Below are 19,618 nucleotides of genomic sequence, written 5' to 3'. Positions count from 1 at the left end.
AAAGGAGCAAAACCCCTAGAGTTTATCTCCCTCTTTCATAGGCAAATTTGAAGTGCTGGGGTGAAAAATTGTCAGAAATGTTGTTTTCAGCCAGACCTCAGTGTGTTTATGCTGAGAAGTCTATTCCAAGACTGCATGAAGTGTTGTTGACTGTTTTATTAGTACAGATCAGCTCTGCTGTCACCCTATGACTCCAGCCTGCTTGGGTGCTGTGGTTGAGATGACCAAGGCGAGCTTCAGCTGGAGGATGACTCAGCAGTGCATGGATTTGTATGTGTTACAGCTGAGAGTCCAGCTGGGGGTGGGTCTTATAGGGAATTGAAACTGAAACTCCAAGTTTTGCGGGTTTCCCTAGCCCTAGCTGCAATACTCCTTGCTGAACAAGGCAAGGTACTCCTGAAACAATGTCTGGGTTTGAAGGATGGAGGGAAGGCAGCAGGTACAGGACGGCTGCTGCCTCCAGTACCCCATTTTCCTCTCAAGGTTACCTCCGGGATGGCAACAGTACAAGAGAGGAAGCTGAAAACCCTCAGAAGCTGATAGCATCTAAAGAGGAGAAAAGCAACCAAGAATCAGCCTACCGACAACAGCAAGAGCAGTAGTAAGTAGCAAGGAGTTTGGCTGAGATGGTGTTGGGTTTTTGTTCTCCACCTTGAGGTGTGCACAGAAATATTTTATAGAGAGATTGTGAAAGGGACTGGGCACACAAGAAGCTTGTCCTCTCAGGGCCACCTGCAGTCAGCCTGAAACCTACCTATGAATGACACGTCCTACATGGGACTTGAGTTCTTCTGACAGGCTTTGTGGTGGTGCAGCTTATACCTCGTGTGATAGCAGTGGCCACTTCTCTACATTTGATATTGCTATATATAGTTTTGGTTTCTTGGCATCTTTTTCCAAAATGAAATTTCAAATCCTATTTTAGCTCCCTGTTTTCTGTCTCCTAATATTTCGTATTGGAAAGTCTAAAAATACATCCTTTGACTTAAGAAATGGATATAGACTGCATTTCAGCACTGATCTGAATGCAGTCCAGGACACAGAACAGCTTCTAACAACCTTATTCTGACAAAAATAAAGCCAAAGCTTCAGCCCTTTGTTTCATTTTATGCTTTGTTGGGATCTATGCTCCATACATCTGTGGTTGTCCAGTGACAATGCTTAGATGGCTTGTATAAGCTCTAGTTTGCAGATATAACACAGACTAGAAACTGACAGTAATGTGGGTGTATTTTATGCACGTGTGCTTAATACATATATGCATAGCTGACCAAAGGGAATTGTTTACAGTGTCTTTCCCCAAATATGCTTTTTCTGAGCTGTTAGTAACAGTGCATGTAATGCTATTATTATTTTGTGCTGAGTTTGCTTAGCTTTGCCTGTTCTTTCCCTGCCTGTCAAAGCTCAGCTGACAGAAGCTGAAGGCTGTTTCAGTTCCCTTTCCCTTCTTTCTGGATGAAGAAGGTGGAGCCACGCTGTGAAAGAGGTGGTCACAAGCAGCGACCAGCAGCTTTCTGCTGTAACCCATGAATGCTTGCCTACTAGGTAGTAATGATCCATGGACTACTAAGAGCTGCGTAGCTTTGAAATCTGACAGCATTTTAATGACTTACTCTCAGGAGAGCAAACAACCATTCTCGAGTTACAGTTGACGTTTATTTTCTGCCACTTCCAAACATGAAAGGCCGTCTGTCTTGCCTGCCCTCACACTGGCATATATCCACAGTACAGCAGGAACAGCCCTTGTTAGTTGTCATGTTTGTGCTATGTGCATTTTCTTGCCTATTTTTTTTTTTTTGGTAGGGGGAATAGTGGGAGTTTTCCCGTAAGTATAACTGCCTTTCCCCAGATTTAGTCACCTTGGTATAGTTTAGGTAAATACTTAATCAGTTGGTTAACCAAAGCTCCTTGTGGAATTTAAGACTAGAGCAAATATATCTACACAGATTCTGACCAGATGGTAGGATCCCCCATAAAACTCGGAAGAATAAATTAAAGCCCTGTTCCCTTTTTCATCTTAGATGATGCTTGCAGACAGAAAGCTGTTGTGTATCTTCTGCAGGGACTGTGTGCTTAGTATTTTTTGCTATGCGATATGAAATTGTCTCTGTGTCTGCATAAAGCTATAACAAAGAATTCATTCCTAAGCCTGGAGTGTGCAAATTGAAGTCTGTAGTAGCATGTAGTTATGTGAAGGAGGAATGAAGGAAAAGCAGGTTCAAACCAACCATGTAATATGAATGGGAAACCAATACTCAAAAGATAAGTGAACAAAATTGGGGTTTGCTCCCATTTCTCCAGAAGGCAGATGCTAACTATCAGTTTGAAGAGGAAGCCACTTAAACTGTGATTTCCTTAACTAATCCTGATTAAAATGGTAGAAGGTATCTGAAATGCTAAAGCAGAGGAGATTTTTATTCTTAAAACAAAAGTTAATTGTTGCATTCATTGTTAGATCTTTGTTCTGTCATTTCAAGTTACCTTTCAAGAAAGGTCTCAGATCAAGTCACATTTCAGCAGTGATAAAGCTGACACGACCTTTTGGCCATCAGTCCTTTTGAACACGTTCTTTAAAACTAAAATATTATGACATCCTCAGAATAGCCCACATTTTCAGGCTCTGGGATAACCAAGGGTTGAACAGAGCAGTTGTGAGAGAGCTAAAGGCATAGACCATCACTAGAAGAAAAAAAACACACAGAAGGCTTTCAGAAGTATTTGTAGCAGAGGGAACATGAGGGGCCTGAGTAGGATACCTATGTGCCAAGGAGTGGCTCTGTTCCAACTTGTTTGCTGCTTGCTGTTTTCTGGAAATAGCCAGGATATGGTTTTCTGCCAGTAAAGCAGGAGTTGGAATCTCTGTTGAAGTCTCTGAGTATGTGACTGAGTTATTTCCACACAAACTCTCAGTCTTTGGGCTGCACTTTGGAGAAATTGGGAGTGGGAAAACACCTTAGCAGCTTCTTAAGGTGGGATCAGGTGACTTTTCATGGAGACTGGGCACATAAAATACATGTGGGATGTGTCATGTTGTAGCCTCATCCACTAATCAATATTTAAACTTGACTATTAAAAAGTACAAAGTGGGCAACTGGTATGAGAGAGTAATTTTTCTCTTGCTTTGGGAAAACCCTTATATGATATGTCAAAGCTGAGAAGTGATAATAAAATGGCCCTAATTAAGTTAAGAAGAATACTTGTTCAAATGCAAAATTGAAATGAAGCTTTACACATCCCCCTTCAGTTATATATAGGATGTGGTTTCAGGCAATGGAGAAAAAAATCATCAGGGTGACAGGTGCTTGAAACTGCTTATAATAATAAGCTTGCATTTAAGTTACTTCACTTTGTCTGCTAAGTGCCATGAAATTAGCTTGTAGAAAGTGGATTCCCAAATTGCCCCTGTTCGTGTCTATTCAGAGACAAAAGTCTATACGGAAGAAAAGGTGGAGGAAATTAGAGGCTAAACTATAGCTGGTGCCTGAAAAAGAAAACGCTGGCCCCAGTCAGCCATCTGTCCTTGGCACCTTTAAAGCTGGCAAGAATAATATTGGTTCTGGTAAAATCCATTAAAAAAAAATCAAAATCAGAAAATCTGAAGATATATTGTCGCACAGCTGGTAACAGTCCCTCATCGTTCTGTGTGTTAGCAGAGCTACTAGAATGCTTGGCTTGCAAAATTGTATTCTTTGACTGCAGGAGCCAAATCTGTCAGGGCTTTCTTTCCTTCCTTTTCCAATCTTCAGCCTGAATTAAAAAAAAAAAAAAACAAACAACTAAAAATGACCAAAACTATAATGTTGTAAGACATCTCAAATTTTGCTAGTACAGTATACTTAGCTGTTCTGAAAATTTTACTTTTTTTTTTTCTTCACAATCTGAAATTTCTCTTTAAAAACACCTTATCAGTATATGAAACTGGAGGCAGATGCTTAGCTAAAGGCTTGTTTTGCCCACTGTTCTGCAACTGGTGGAAGTGCTAGAAGGGCAATCTGAATTACAGGCAGTCTGTTTAGCGTTCAGTTCTGCATTTGCTGCAGAGGAGAAATCTCCCAGCTCTCTCTTTCAGGCTGATGGACTAATCATTAACAGCCCAGTGGGGCGATTCAGAGATGCCTGACTTCGATGTGGTCAGAAGCCAGTCTTATCTCCAGCTGAGTGTTTGGTGGCAGGGTCTGTGTCAGAGGATAACCATGCACTAAGATTTCTGTTAGGCTGGATGATGGGGTTGCTGTGTTCCTCGCAATGTGTGTGGGGGGGAAAGGAGCTCCTTTTAACTGCTGTGTTAGAAAGCTTTCTTAGAAGAACTTGGTTTGCACAAGACCCAACATGTTCCCTTGATGCATAGTGTGGTGAGGAGCTGTGGTGAGACAATAAGGAACATATTGGAGGATACTGTGAGCAGGGGCAATAAAAGGACAACAAATACTGTGGTGCAGAGGCAGAGGAGGAGGAGAAAATATGTTGTTGAAAACAAAGCGGGAGAAGCAGAAATGAATATGCCACCAGTTTAGGTCTTAATCTTCCTGTGATACAGCCTCTGACCTGCTCAGCTCTCCAGGCATGCTGGCAAGCCTTACTCACAACACACGGACGCCTCTGCGGGGGGTGGCTGGGCTCTGTGCTGGTGTTGCCAAGCCCAGTGCCTGGCCTGTCCAATGTATGGATGCTTTGTGCTCCTCATGGCTGGCGTTTGCCAGGTGCTCCAGCTGGCTCTGGCATGCTCACTGCATCTCTGGCACTGTGCTGTGCTGAGGTAACCGAACTGCTTTGGGACCTGGGGACAGAACAAACACGGCTGTAGCTGACTTCATAGACTTTGCTGGGTCATAGAATCATAAAATGTCCTGAGTTGGAAGCGACCCACGAGGATTATCGTGTCCAACTCCTGTCCCTGCACAGGACAACCCCACAGTTCACACCATGTGTTTGAGGGCGTTGTCCAGTCTCTTCTTGAATATTGACAGGCCTGGGGCTGTGACACCTCCCTGGGCAGCCTAGGGGTCTGATGTTAGTCTACCACATTGCCACAGCAAACTCTCTCCTGTTGGTGTAGTCAGCCTACGAGTGTATGCTGACTAATGGCACATTAGCATTTTCAAGGAAGAGAGAAAGTTGTTCTGTGAGCTGAGTTTGGGCTGAGAGCTACCCCTTTGGCTCCCTGGTTTGATCTGTCACTGTGGCAATTTCCCTGAAGGTTTAGAGCGTGGTTGAGATCATCTTCCAGCACTGATGTGTTTACTGCACCAAGTAGGGTGCAGGTTGAAGTGCCTGCTGTTCTTACCACTGTGCTATCACCCACTGAGCCCAAACCAAGCTCCTGAATCCAAGCCTCATCTTAACTCCTGGAAATTCAGTTCTGAGTTTCAGTTTTTCTCTTCGAACCAAATTTTAACTTCAGGAATTTCTCTATGAGCTTGTGGGTACTGGAGAATTGAGATCTGGTTGTTTTCCTGCTTGTCTCTGACTCAGCCCTTCTCGTGGTTCTCTTTCTGCTGCTGTTTTCCTTCTTGCTCTTTCCCTGTGCAAGTTCACTTCTGCAGGTTTTAACTCTGTTTTATCCCAAGGCCTCACTATGGCAAAAATATTGCCCATTTTAATGAATGCTTTAGCTAACCAGGGGAGCCAGACACAGAAGTGAGTTATCCTGGCTTAATAAGCTTCCAGACATCAGCTGAACTGTGATAATCAAGTGCACTGCTAGCCTGCAGCAAACACAAGACAAAGACCTCGAACGTAGACTTTTTATGATAAATGTGTTCTGCTAACGCAGTTTATTTTCTGCCTCTTGTGTTAAGAACGTGCGTGCAGCTAGGGTGAATCTGACAGTGTATGATATTAAGTGCCAGTAATTCACTTATGTCTCTGAGCTGTAAACTGATAAGATGCTGTTGCTGATAAAGATGGAAAGCCAGAGCTCCAAGCCTGCACGCAAGCTTTGAACACCCTCCCAGGGTTCTGCCTATGGCACTGCTGGGGCATGGAGCGTATTGCTCAAGTGAGGTCTAGAACTGTGGCTGTCAGTGACTGTTAGCATTTGGCCATGGGTGCATTGCAAAATAGTGATACCTACAGGACAGTGGTCTGCTTGCTGGGATTTGGCATCTTGTAGCCTTCCATGGTGCTTAGCAGCATATGGCTGCTGCATCAGTCATGGGAGCCTTGGTGAAAACAATACTGTGGTCACGTAGACTTGACCACTCTTGAAACAGTTCTGGATAATTTAATGCAAAGTTCAGCTCAGCATGTCTTTGAAGGAGATTCAGAAATTGTCTTTGGCAGTTTGCTTTTTTTTCTCTTTTAAATTCAGTCTTAATATATTATTGAATGCGGTATTTTACCTATATCTTCCCATTTAAGTTGTACATATATATAAAAAGTACTTATTTTTCTCTCTTTGCTTAATATATGCATGCACATGCTCACTGGTGTGCACATAAGCATGTGTGCAAATACGTATCTGTGTGTGTGCGCATTTTTTTCTCGTGCTTATGTCTTCATTGATTACTGATTGATTTCCTTTCTATGGAGTCCTTCCTTCATACTGAACCTGCCCAGTTCTTTTTCCCATTCCTTAGTCAATTGTTTTGCTCTCCAATTGCATTCTCCTTGGTTTCTGTCTTTTACAGAGAGCACGTTGCCTGGCAGAGCAAAATATTTAGCTTTGAGCTTTGTGGCATTCATGTACCGATGCACCAGCAGTATAAAACACGGTGGAACTGGAAATAGTTTATAACAACCATTACTTTTGTAACTCTTTAGACTATTTCACACTTCATTTGGAAGGCTTCCCAGTGGTAGACAGCTGAAGTAGGTTTGAGGAAAAACTGAAGGGCATAGCTCTGCAAAAAACTTCATTGCTGAACAGCAGTTATCCTATATTTATTCAGTTTTAGAAATAAACTATTTTATACAAACCAAAAAGAAAGTAGGACAAAGGTTTATCTGGTCTGTACTCTGAAAGCATTGGAAATGTGTCCTTGAACAGTGCTAGTTAAATGAGCAGAGTTACACACAAGCTTAAAAATTTAAGATTGCAGGCATGGTGTTCTCTATGTTGCTGATCATTCAAGCTGTAGACTACCGTTGCAGATTTTTCTATGACTGCAGTGTATGTCTCTCCTATCTTATCTAGGTATTTCTCTCTCCACTACTGTGGTATTTTATGTCTATATGTTTAAAAAAAATAATATGAGGTTGCTTTTTGTCTTTATTTAAATACAGATACTTTCTCTGATTGGATTATAACTTTATTTTTCATGTTAATATCTGCATGTTCTGTGTAATTAGTCAATACATTTCCATTTTCTGTGGAGGCAAACTGAAAAAAGTCTCATCAAGATTAATATGATCTATAAAGGTAGAAAACTATTTGTTTCTCTATTTTGAAGAGCTGTAACCTGGATAAGTAATTTGTCCTGCCTCCTCCAGTGACTTCTGTATTTTTATTTATAAAACAATCCTACCTCAAAGGTAGGCTTAAGCCATGTAACAATAAGAATCATTATTAGTGAAGCTGAGAAGTTAAATTCTTTATCATCTTTTTTGGTTGTGGATTTTGAAGTACTTCGTTTATTGGTATAAAGTACAAAAGGTCTGCACATCGCTGATAGCTTCAGATCTTCACATTTCCTTAATTGCTACCCAGGTAAGTAGGATAATTTGCTTCAGGCTTATGGCTACTGTGGCAACTCAGAAACTGACTGGAATATTAAATTGACAGGCTGTAGCGGGTTTTGTAGGCTTTGCTGGATCAGAGGTTTTGTCTGAACAAATAAATGACATGCAATATCCTGCAAAGTGGCTAAAACACAAGGCGAAACCTGGTGGTGGGGTTTTGCATTAAGTTTCTTTCCTTTTTAAAAAAAAAACCAAAAACCTCAAGAAAATGAGGGATGCTAGGTGTTGATTTTAGTTTTAGCATTAGAACTGGTAGGGCAGATGGAGTCTCTCAGGCAAGAGCTTGTCTGGCTCCACTCTTGCTGTAGGCTGGAAAAGCGAGGACCAGCTCACGCCCTGACTTTCACCCACCCACAAGAAGTTTACCTTGGGCTCACTCCTCCTTCCCCCTGATCCCAGTGCCCAAAGATACACTCTTAAATGTCTATCTTTCTAGAGACTAAGGTGAGCACTATAAAGTTAGATAAACTCAATAATAGTATAAGCACTAGATAAAAGACAACCAGAAATTGGTATCCTGTTCTCTCTTTCCCTCCCTCTGTGGAGACTTGAAATCCTAATTTTACTTTAACTTTGCCTTTATTTCAATAACATAGAGACCAAGTTGACCTTTAAGTGAGCATTCTTTTCACTACAATGACTCTTGTGCTGCTCTTTGGAAAACAGAGCAGCGATTTCCCTGGTACTAAGTGTAGTGTCACCTCCACCCCCTTCATAAAGTGATTGATATTGGCTATATTTCATGTGCTGTCCTTCTGAGCTCCTGGATAATGACCACAGTCAGATGTCAGAAGAGTGGCCCCAATCTGGCCTCCCGGACTCAAAACCTTCCAGCTAAAAAGCAGAAGCAGAGAGAGGAAATGGTTCAAGGCATAAGGGCTGGATTTGATACTGTGATTTCTCATGCATGTGCAGACATGGAGGAGTCCATGCTTTCAGTTCCTAATTTGAAACAAAACCTGAAGTCATCAGATATGTCAGATGATATAAAAACTCTCCTGCCCTCTAGTGCTGTGAAGCAGTGGGATGTCTGAGATGCGGTGATGTTTGTGGGGGGAAGATATGTAGTCTGGCAACTCACAATTCCAGCCATTTTTTTCACTGACAGAAGGAGCGGAGTGTAAAAGGTACTTAATAATTTTTGTGTATGAACTTGAGAGAAATATGATCTTAATATCTGAAACAGCCAAGCAAAACCTACTAAAAAAATATTGAAACTGATAATCCATACAGCAGCTTGTCAAAGGCAGTTTGGGATAAATTGTAAATGCTCCTACTCAGTCAAATAAAGAAAAATCTGAAAAAAACATCAGTGATGGGGAATGTTATGCCATAAGCAAGATGGGTTGTCAAAACTTCTTTTAAGTAACTGTTGTGCCGCAAACGCTGGAGGGGGGTTACTGCTCTCTAGCTCCTGCCTTTGAGGGTCTGGGATTTGGTGGAGAGGTGAAGAACAGTCTCATGGGCACCAGAGTAAGCTGCCGGGAAAGAAAAAGATCATATTAAGTGGCACCATTAAAGCTCGCAGCTCTATCTTTACTAGTTTAATCTCATAAATTAATCCACATCCTCCTAGACGAAGTCTTCAAAGAGAAAGGGGTAACTGGATATAAATACTTTCCTTCTCAAGCCTTGAATTACAGTGATATGGCAGCAGGCAGCTTTTTGCACTTTGATCTTTTTGCATGATTTTCATTCCCCTTTTTAGCCTTAGTCTCAGGCCTCATTCTCTCATTACTTTTTCATGGCCAACTGTGCTCCCTCTGCTTCACGGCTTGTCCTCTAGCCACTCCTTCTGGCCCTTTCTTCTTTTCAGACACTCAGCTTTTGCTCCTCTTTATTCTTTGTTTTCAGCTCTTCTCCCCGGGTCTTCACCACAGTGAAGTCAGATGAAATATTTGTCCCCATGCGTGCAGATAAAACCCCTCCAAATGCTGCAGAGAGGCGTGAGCTTAATCTGAAGTGCAGAGCCAACTGCTGCTCAGTGCATTTCTGGTAAACCTCACCCCCTGGCTCAGCTCCTGCTGAAGTGTAGACTCATACTCACACAATACACCATGTAGATAAACCTCTATGTTTTCTCCAAGTGGAACTGACATATTTTCATCACTCTTTTGATCACCTTGAGTCTCTAATGCACTCTGAACCCTGTCCTGCTTCTTTGCTGTCACGTTAGATTGATAGCTCCTTGAGACAGCAACTGCATTTTGAATTAAGTTGAGCAAAACAAGGCCTTTGTCCTGCTTCAGTGAGTTGCTCCTTAGGTATGACAGCAAGATAAATATGCCCCAGGAATTCCCCATGCCTGACACACACAAGGCTGAGAGAGGTGGGTCTGTTCAGCCTGGAAAAGAGAAGTCTGAGAGGGGATCTTATCAGTGCTTATAAATATCTCAAGGGTGGGTGTCAGAGGATGGACCAGACTCCTTTCAGTGGCACCCAATGACAGGGTGAGAGGCAATGGGCACAGACTGAAGCACAGGAGTTCCATCTGAATATGAGGAGAAATTTCTTTACTTTGAGGGTGCCAGAGCACTGGAACAGGCTGCCCAGAGAGGCTGTGGAGTCTCCTTCTCTGGAGACATTCAAAACCTGCCTGCACACATTCCTGTGTGATCTGCTCTGGTGAACCTGCTTTAGCAGGTGGCTTGGACTGGATGATGTCCGTAGGTCCCTTCCAACCCCAACCATTCTGTGATTCTGTGACAAGGAAACTGAGGCTTAGGCTGCAAGCAAATCACATGGGTCCATCACAAACAAAATGATTTTGCACACTCCTTGGACAACTCTTGGGCAAAACTGCCTAAATCCATGAAGTGCTTCATGCCCTCAAGGTATGGGGTGGGACTGCCAGCACCAGTGCTCTTCCCAGTAGACAATGGTCCTCCTCTGTGCTTGAGCAAGCTGTGAAAGTAGTCTACTGTGTGAAGCATTTTGATTCATGGAAGCAATTTGATTTGAAAAGGCTGAGATTTGAGGTCAGCAGTCTAGAATGAGACTTGCGTAAGAGAAGTGAATGCTATGCTAAAAGTTTCTGAAAATTTTGTCTTCACTATTTGCCACCAACTCCATATAAAATAAGTATTTCTAGATTATTTACCAAAAGTTCCTGAAGAGCTGAATCAAAATAAATACTGATTTTTATATGAAGCTATTTGCCACAACAGCAGAAAACTGACTTTGCTGATGAAGGGACCCCTTCTAGTCCTGTTTTTTTGTAGACAGGAAAAATAAGAGTGTTTTCTTTCATTTTAGTGTCAACCCGTATGTCTTGATAACTCCAAATGAAACCAGAAGAAACAAGTTGCAACAAAGTAAGTTATCTAATACAGTAATACATTATTTCTACTTGAATAAGTTTAGCGGTTTGTGCACTTTACTCGCTTTACTGCCCTTGCAACTTTTATCCTCATTTTTACAATGCTTTTATATCTGCAGCAGTGACAGTGAAGTCAGTTCTGTGAGTGATATTCATCATTATGTAGGTTTTTCTTAAGATTAACTTCTCATCTGACTAAACTTCATGCAGAATAAGTCTTGTTCAGGAAACGGTTTTTGGTAATTCCAGTGCTGGAGCTGTTCAAGCTGGCTTCTACAAGACTCAGCTGGAATTAGCTCTATTCCACTATTACAGGATTGAATTCAGATTGGAGAACCAGAATTTGAACTCTTTCTGGGCTAGGGGGAGGAAGAAAAAAGATATAAATAATAAATATTTTGGAAAATACTCTCATGTGGAGACCAAAGCAACTAGAACCACTGTTGGTTCTTGAATCTCCGTGTAATGATTGTAGGGGGCTCTTTTAATGGAGCTGGGAAAGGTCATGCAAAAGTGAACATCTAAAACAACTTTGTGTCTTGCTGGTGAAAGTAGCTGAGAGGAACACCCTGAACCTCCACCACAAAGATTAGGCACATGCCAGAAAGGTTTCATTGGCAAAGTTACAGCAAGTGTCAGTCATGAAATTCTGTATTCAGGGCTGAAAAAGCACTGCAGTCCTATACTCCTGGCTCTTTATTTGTGAAAGAAATGGAAGCTGAAGGAGTGTCAGTCAGCACTCACATTTCAGGCCCTCAAAGAACAGTGCAATTAAATCCTTTATTCTCAAACATTGTGAGTTTGGCTGAAATGCTTCACCAGCAGGCTGATGTGAGCTTGGTTTCCTTTGGTTGCAAGAAAGAAAATGGATTTCTGAACCAAACCATCATCTTCTTGAAGGAGGAGCTGATTCTGACACTAACAGCAAAGGTGCTGCTGCTCTAGTAAAGGTTTGTTTTCACTTTGTGTCACCAGCGTGCAAGGTCTGAAGCATACCAGGTATTTCTGCCTTGGATACTGGCAGAAATAGGGCCTCACCAAAACCGTTCTCTGCCTAAGTGCTTGTTTTAAAGGTGAAAAAACAAGCTGCTGTCTCATTTGGGCCTCTTTAGAGACTTGCCCAGGAGCTGTCTTTATCTTTTTAGAGGAGAGCTGGTGTTAGTGTCTGATAGCCATGGCCTGCAATTACAAAATATGGTTCATGTTAGTTTCAATAAACCTGAAATTAGTTCTTAGAGCATGTGAGATATTATACTACTCTAAAAGGCAGCTCCTCTTTTTGTAGGCTTTGTGGGCCTTGCTATGAAAGGAACTGTTGGGTTTTTTCCTCTGTCAGTCAATGAGAGAGCACAGTTTAACCAACCAGCCGTCCCAGAGCATGTGGCTGGTGTCCCTGGCTGTCTTGACTAGACTTCCACTGACTACATTGGGAGCTTGCCACCCATCTCCGTTGCAGACACCATGTTGAAGTGTCTTACTTTGAAGCTGGATCATGCATTCCTCTTGTTTTTATTTGGGAACCATTTGATTGGGAGGGAAAATTACTTCTTCATTTTCCTGCTGAGGAGTCTTATACTACAAGCATTTCCCTACATGCAGCAGCAACATCTTAATTGTAACAACTTCTGCTTTACATGCAGGGGTAAATACTGTGGTATTTACCTACAGGTTCCCAGGGGTTAAAAAGCAGTCCATCAGCAGTCTTTTAGGTGGGTTTTTTTTTTGCTTTTGGGATTGAGTCCTGGGGTTTGGTCACCGTACAGTCCCACATCAGGCAAAACGTTTACCTTGCTAGTGATTCCAGTGACTGCGTAACCTCCTGGGGGTTATCTGCGCCCCTCAATAACTAATTTATCTGTTCTTGGTCGGGTCTTCATGGTTACATACAATTAGCGATACTGCCTGCTTTTTAGTACTGCTTCTAACTTCCATATATTTGTGTCTTTTTGTACCTACACAGTTGCTAAGAAAGAGCTAGATGACCTGGAGAGGTGGAAAGAAGAACACAGGCCAGGGCGAGTTAAGGTGGATCCACAGAAACTGGGTAAGACGTGTAAACCAGCTATGCTGAATTGCAAAATTTTATTTTCCAGGACACATGCTACTTTTTCTCACATGCTACTTACTAAAGAAATTCAGTATCAATAGGGGTTAACATGAGCCTGCTGTTCTCTGTGCTCATTGGTGGTCATGGCAATGAAGATGTTTCTGAAACAAAGCAACGTAGATTGTTACCCAAGGAATCTGTCAGGATCAGTTCAGAAAATCTATACTAATATTTGGGAAAAGGAGGTGGTTTATCCCTCCTGCTGGTGACGTTGTCTGTGGTTGATGTCTATGAGGGGGTGCATACTTTGCATTAGTGTGTAGATGACCAGCATGTGTCAGAGATCCTCCAGTTACCCATAAGAAAACTCCTCTGTGTTATGGGCCAGTACCTGTGCTTTCCTGGTGCCTGGCTCCTAAAGAGCAATCCCTGCAGCTTCAGGCATTTGCCCACTAAATGTGTGTGGGGCTCTGTGTTGCTAATTTTATAAAAATAACAACAAAGATAGGTAAATGGAAAACAGCATAAAAAGCTACAGGAACTTAGGTCACACTAAACTGAACTCATGCATTCGATAAGATAGCCAACTTTTTTAATAGATGAGAGGAACTGTAATGGATCTCCTCAATTGTAATCACTACAATTTAGTGCTATTTAGCAGTTAGTTTAATTAAAAAATTAAAAAGACCAAAAAGAGCTCAAATACACCCCTAATCCTGTACAGAGGATAGAGCTGCAGGTTGTGCTGAAGCAGGAGGAAGGTCATTAGAAGTGCTTTTCAAGTACCAATCTTTGACTTGTCTTGTTTTAGTATCTTTCTTTAATGTCTTTGGCATGAAAAATAGGAGGGAGCTGATGAAACTTGCTGACAAGACAAAACTTGAAAGCATCACTTGTATAGAACATGAGGACACTGCACAGCAAAAATGGGATGACCTTGAGGAACTGCATTAATAAAAATGAGACAAAATTCATTCTGACAATGTGAATTATTATAATGATGGCTTTATTAGTTTTGTAAAACTAGAGCTCCTCTTCCTTCTCTTGGCTGTTGTAGGACAATTTGGGATACAGAGTGCAGACTGTTGTCTGTTTGACGTGGGAACTAAGTTCTTTTTTTGCTGTACTATACAAGATAAGTTTGGGGTGGTTTACTGTTTATAAAAATAAGTACCAGGTGGGATATGAAGGAAGTTGAGTTGATTCCAACCCAGATTTATTTCTGGGGTCGAGGTGATATGGGTCCCACACATTTGTTTTGCCCTGCAGCCTGAGTCCCAGTTGTTTGCCATGGTGAACCTCCTTTTGCAAGTTGGTATAATGGCCTGTGTTCCCACTATCATGTGGCCAGACATGCTGTTTGTGAGTTCATACACACTAGCTGCTTCTTGCCTCTGAGTAGTTCCTCGAAGGCATGCGTCTATCCCCACAAAGCTTTTTACTGAAGAGAGTTAAATCTGAAAACAGAAAGTAAGTGTGTGGCGTCTATGCAGAATGTGTGCAGGCTGGCTGCCTGACTGGGGATGTGACAGCAAACCTGCAGTGATTGAGAGTGTGGGGAGTCTTAACTTCTTCTGGTCCTACTGCATTTAAAATGTTTCTTGGGGGGAAAAAAGTAAATTAAGGAGGGGGGGAAAGAAAGGCAAGAGAAAGCTGAAAGAATTCCAGGAGGTTATATGAGCTCTTCAGTTGCTGTCTAGCTGCCACTTAGAAAGACCCCTGGAGACTGAGACACATGCACTATGTTCAGCGAGTCTGAAAAGAGGTAAGGTGCAAAGATTATTAGATCTTGTAATTCCCAGAGGAACAAATTTGGAACAGAAGAGAGCTCATGGAAGGAGAAAAAAAATATGTGTCATCTCTAATTTCACAACTGTAGGTACTCATTAAGGTAAAAAATATCCTATGGTATTTTCTTGGAGTGATTTTAAGAGGCTACACATCTAGTGCAAATCACCAGAGAATTCTTAAAGCTGAAGTTTCTTAACACTCATGCTTGTCATAGGGAAATAAGTATTCTGAATTTCAGCTCTGTAGTATTTCACTGGCAAACTTTCAGGTACCACAGAGGGATGAGAGTAATGAAGGATGCAAGTTCCACCCTCCTCCATAAGCAATGAGTAGAGCAACAAATCATGCCTGATAAATGCAACAGCCTCCTTTTTGATCATACCTAAAGCCAGCCACAACATACTCTGAATTCAGTGAAACATTCATCACGTTACAGACAAGCCAGCCTGAATGAATTAAATTCGTCTGAAAGGCTATAGGCAATGGCTAATAATGATCAGTAAAATACTTGCTTAGAGCCAATGTCCAGCAGAACATGCAGGAATGTGTAGTGAACACGAGTGTTAAATGTTGCCAGTAAAAGGCTAGAGAGAAAGATCAAGCATCCAAAAATAGCAATTTTATTTCGTAGACCCAGGGAGGCAACGCTCTCCAGTGCCAGCTGTATGCTTACCTCTACTGCAGGCTTGTTGCTTGTGTGCTGTGTGGCCAGTCTTTCGTAAGAGCTTCATCTTATGGAGTTGTTTCTGGGCGTAGAAATGTTTCCATGCTTAGGGAATTGATCTCCCATTCGCTGAACCTCACAAAAATACCTAAAGATTAGTTATCTTCCCTTAGTCAGTGGAGAAAGCTGCTTTTAGTGACGGGTGATCCCTCCTGAAAGATCTAGTATAGCTGTCTTACATTTCAGGAACCTCAAGCAGCACAGGCCAGTCTGTCTGTTTCTATAGAATAAACAGTCACATAGTGGCGAACTTCTCAGAAAATCATCAGGTGAAAATACAGCCCTCATCCTCAAAAGGGGGTTGGGGCTGCCATTGTTGTTTTTTTGCAACAACAGAGGGAATGAATTACTGGCTTTCCCAAAGCAAGAAAATACTTTGGAAAATAGTAAAGCAGAATGATACAAGCAAAACTACTCCCTCCATCCCTTAAGACCTATTAGCATTTTCTCTGTGTGGTTGGCTTTGGGTTTTTTTTTTGTTTGTATTTTGTGCTGTATGGTTTGAGTTTTGTTTTGTTTGTTTGTTTTGGGGGTTGTATTGTTTTGTTTCTTTGTTTAAATTGAAGTCTGAACATTCTGGCCACAGCTTTAGATGTTGTCAAAAGAGAGCCTATGCTTTTGAAAAGGACACCTTCTGCTACCTAGATGTGAATATAAGGGGTCTGTGGGAAAAGGCTTTGATTTCCATTTCAGAAAGAGGATTCTTCCTTGAGCCACAAGACATTACTTAGAAGATATTCAAATGATAGCATCCCATTAGAGCTGGCAGAGACTCCAAGCTCCTAAATGTGATAAAAAAGAAACTTTTTTGGCAATAAAATTTCTGACTCCGTGTGACAAACTGAGCAAAGGTGGGGAGAGCTGGATTTGAAAATGAAGACTCATCTGCAAAGCGTGACTGATTTTCTGAAAATGGAATAGTTCTTCAGTAAACTGATCATATACTGCAGGATGTATATGCTGGAAGAGTGGATGGTACACTGGATGCTCTGTAAATAACAAGCTACTGCCTTTGACAGATGGATAAAATGATCAGAAAGTTCTCCTGTCTGTTCTCTTTAATGTCAGAGAGCTACTGTAATTATGAAAGATTTCCTGTATATGCATACATCCACCCAGTTTTATTGCTGTTTTCTGAAATGGCTTGCATTTGAACTTAAAATTCTCATGCAAAATGTAATTTATACTTTTTTTTTTCTTTAAGGTGGAATGGAATCAGAGGCTCAAGCAAGGCAAAAACAGCAAATGATGCTCATGCAATCTAAATATCAGCAAAAGGTCAGAAATAATAAATTTGTTTGTTTAGGAACTCAGAAAAAAAAAAAAAGCTTTTCATGAAGTATTTCATATGGCTATGAAATAAACTCACAGCTGCTTGACAAAGGAAAGTCATGAAACCTGAGGGAAGCAGCAGAAAACTAGAAACGAATGTTCTGCACCGAAGAAAATGAGAAATCTTGCTATAAATATGTAGCAACTCGTATAACAGATCATACCTGGAATGATAAGCGATGTAGTTGTAAAACCACTTATATGCTTCTCTATATCTCTGGCATGATGCTGCCTGTACTTCGACTAATTGATCAATGTACCACCCCATCCTGTGCTTATGTAGAAACGTTGTTCCTGTTGTAAAAGGTATAAATGCTTGTAAGTTATCAATCACCTGTGTGATTCCTTGCATGGATGCCCATTTATCAGCCCTAGATTTCTCAGCCTTCTTAAAGACAATATTGGTGCAGAGCCTGCTTTATTCAGTGTCTCGTTTTAAGAAAAAATCCTGGAAACTTTCCTCAAACACACTTTAGGTTTGAAAGATGTGCAATACAGGAGTCAAGTTACCTTATGTGTTCTTTGTGTACGTACATATGTAAAATAATTTTCTATATTTATGTCATACAGCACAAGAGAGAAGAATATATAAAAGCAAAAAAGGCAGCTGAAGAAGCTGAAATCCTGAAAATGAAAGCAATTCAGAGAGAAAAGGTAAATATTGTTACTGCAGAGTTGGCATTGTATGACAAAGTTCATGTCTTGATTTTTGATTTTTGCCGAACTACATGGAATAGGCTAATTGAATGAAATGTTAGCCCTGGATTGCATCAGGGAGTTAGGAAATGCAGTCCTTCTCTGAGTGGCTGCCTGACTTGGTGTTCTTTAGGGCTTGGATGTTCCTTTGGCTTTCAGAAAATCCAGCCTTTCACTTACATCTGTACTGAAGAGATGGAAAGGGAGAACATTAGGATCAGGATTCATGCTGTCAATAGTGATACAGTTTATATGGTTCACTGTAGCATGAGCTTTCTCTGTAAGACCTGATTACAGTAAGTGGCACACAGACCTTATAGAAATCCATAATTGCCTGCTGTGCACGTGGGAGGAATACAAGAAAACCCAGCTTTTCACAGTGGAAAAGGCATCCAAATCACAAAAAGGTCAGTATAGTCTATCTGCCTTGTGCTGAATGGACTCTCAAATTCAGGTGCCCATCCAGTGATCCTAAGGGTGCACACCCCAATGCATTGCTAACATGCAAGATCATTTTTCCCTCTAGTATTTGCCATATATTGACACCAATGATAGCAGACTTTTTGAATCTTCAGTTTTATTTTGCATCTGTTTGTTTTCTCTAGTTATTCTCACAAAGCGTCTTTTCATCCTGCATGCTGCATAAATCTTGGTAAAAGTTCATTCCTGTCTCCTTGGTGGAAAGCAAGTAGCACTCGGTTGAGATTATAATGTGAAAGTTAAACTGAAAAAAAAGACAAAAAAGGGAGCATGATACTTATGTGCACAGTAGTAATGAGAGGGAAGTTTCAGATTTGCAGGTTTTGTCTCCACAAGAATAAAAATTATCTTTTGTGCAGAAGCTGAAGGCTGAAGGCTAATTAAAAAATCATCACTACTAGATGGTGTACAAGATTATGCATAAACAAAAATAGCCTTAATTGCATCTAGGTAAGGGCTAGTGTGTTCCCAGTCTTTCAGTGGTTAGCATTAATCTTTGGGGATAAACCCATACACAGTAGCTCACAAGGCATTAAATATTATCAGCTCACGTGTATCTCCAGAAGTAATGGTTCACCTATTAAATATATGTTGTTTGCCCATGGCCATTGGACAAGAAAAATGTTTGCAAGACTGCTATAATTTATAGTTACACTTAGAAAATACATTGATGTATCAGTTTTGTTTTCATGCTCTTTAATTTCCTTCCCTTCACTCCCACAGATTATAAAATCTTTATAGATGTTGTAGACAGTAAAATAGTAACTATCAGTTTCTTCTAAAGGAGAATGCAACATCATGGCAAACATCTTTGCCAAACAGACTGTTTAATTTGAATAAACAAACATATACTCACAAAACAAACAAACAGAGGAGCATGAAAGTGAACTCTTAATTTGAATTTGTTTATTTGAGTTCTCTTCCACAATAGTGACTGAGCTGATGAAGATTTCTGCTTGGAAGATGTTTATATACTAAAAATTTGACTCTGTATTTAAGAAAAGCCTGCTGGAAGCCCACTAAAAGGTGTCAATTTTGCTGTCTCACCCTGCCTGCAGTTGAAAGGCTCCCAAGAGCTGAGGATGACAGGAAAGGGATATTGAAGAACCGGTACTGTAGGGCCAGCAATGGACCTTGGTTACCACAGGAGAGAAACTTCATTGTTTTTAAGTACTAGATTTGTAGGCAACTGCCCCCGCAGGGCATCAGCTGAGAGCATGTTTTTCTGCAAATTCACAAGCAGCCTTTTCTTGCTGGCTAGTCTTTGTCTTTCTTTTGCTCAAGGTTATTCATTCAGCAAAAAACAAATTGTCTGAAAGGAGATACTGGCTAGCTGGCTTTATCAGCAGGAGCCCTGAAACTTTCACAGCTGGAGACGTACTTTGCCACAAATGTGAATGGTGAAGCCCTGCAGACCAATGCACGATGGCTAGAACAGGTGCTGGTACTCAACTCAGTTCTTCCTTGATTGCAAGGATGATGACCTGTAAGCCATAAGCCCTGCTTATGAGCACAGGATCTCTTTATGTTACTACTTTAATGCTTGTTT

General features: G+C 41.1%; 1 protein-coding gene across 1 annotated transcript in view; it reads left to right on the top strand.

Annotated features, from left to right (window-relative positions):
- Positions 1-371: 371 nt before the first annotated feature.
- EPSTI1 (epithelial stromal interaction 1) overlaps positions 372-19,618 on the top strand; it is a 51,465-nt gene continuing 32,218 nt past the window's right edge. Inside the window, exons 1-5 of the mRNA XM_080363187.1 lie at positions 372-601; positions 10,936-10,994; positions 12,960-13,043; positions 16,766-16,839; positions 17,464-17,547. Of these exons, the coding sequence (XP_080219313.1) occupies positions 405-601; positions 10,936-10,994; positions 12,960-13,043; positions 16,766-16,839; positions 17,464-17,547 (498 nt within the window). The 5' untranslated portion in view covers positions 372-404. The remainder of the gene's footprint in view (positions 602-10,935; positions 10,995-12,959; positions 13,044-16,765; positions 16,840-17,463; positions 17,548-19,618) is intronic.

Source organism: Nesoenas mayeri (genome assembly GCF_963082525.1).
Source record: "Nesoenas mayeri genome assembly, chromosome: 1".
Taxonomy (NCBI): Eukaryota; Metazoa; Chordata; class Aves; order Columbiformes; family Columbidae; genus Nesoenas; species Nesoenas mayeri.
Note: the sequence above shows the minus strand (reverse complement) of the source record. Positions and strands in the feature narration are given on the sequence as shown.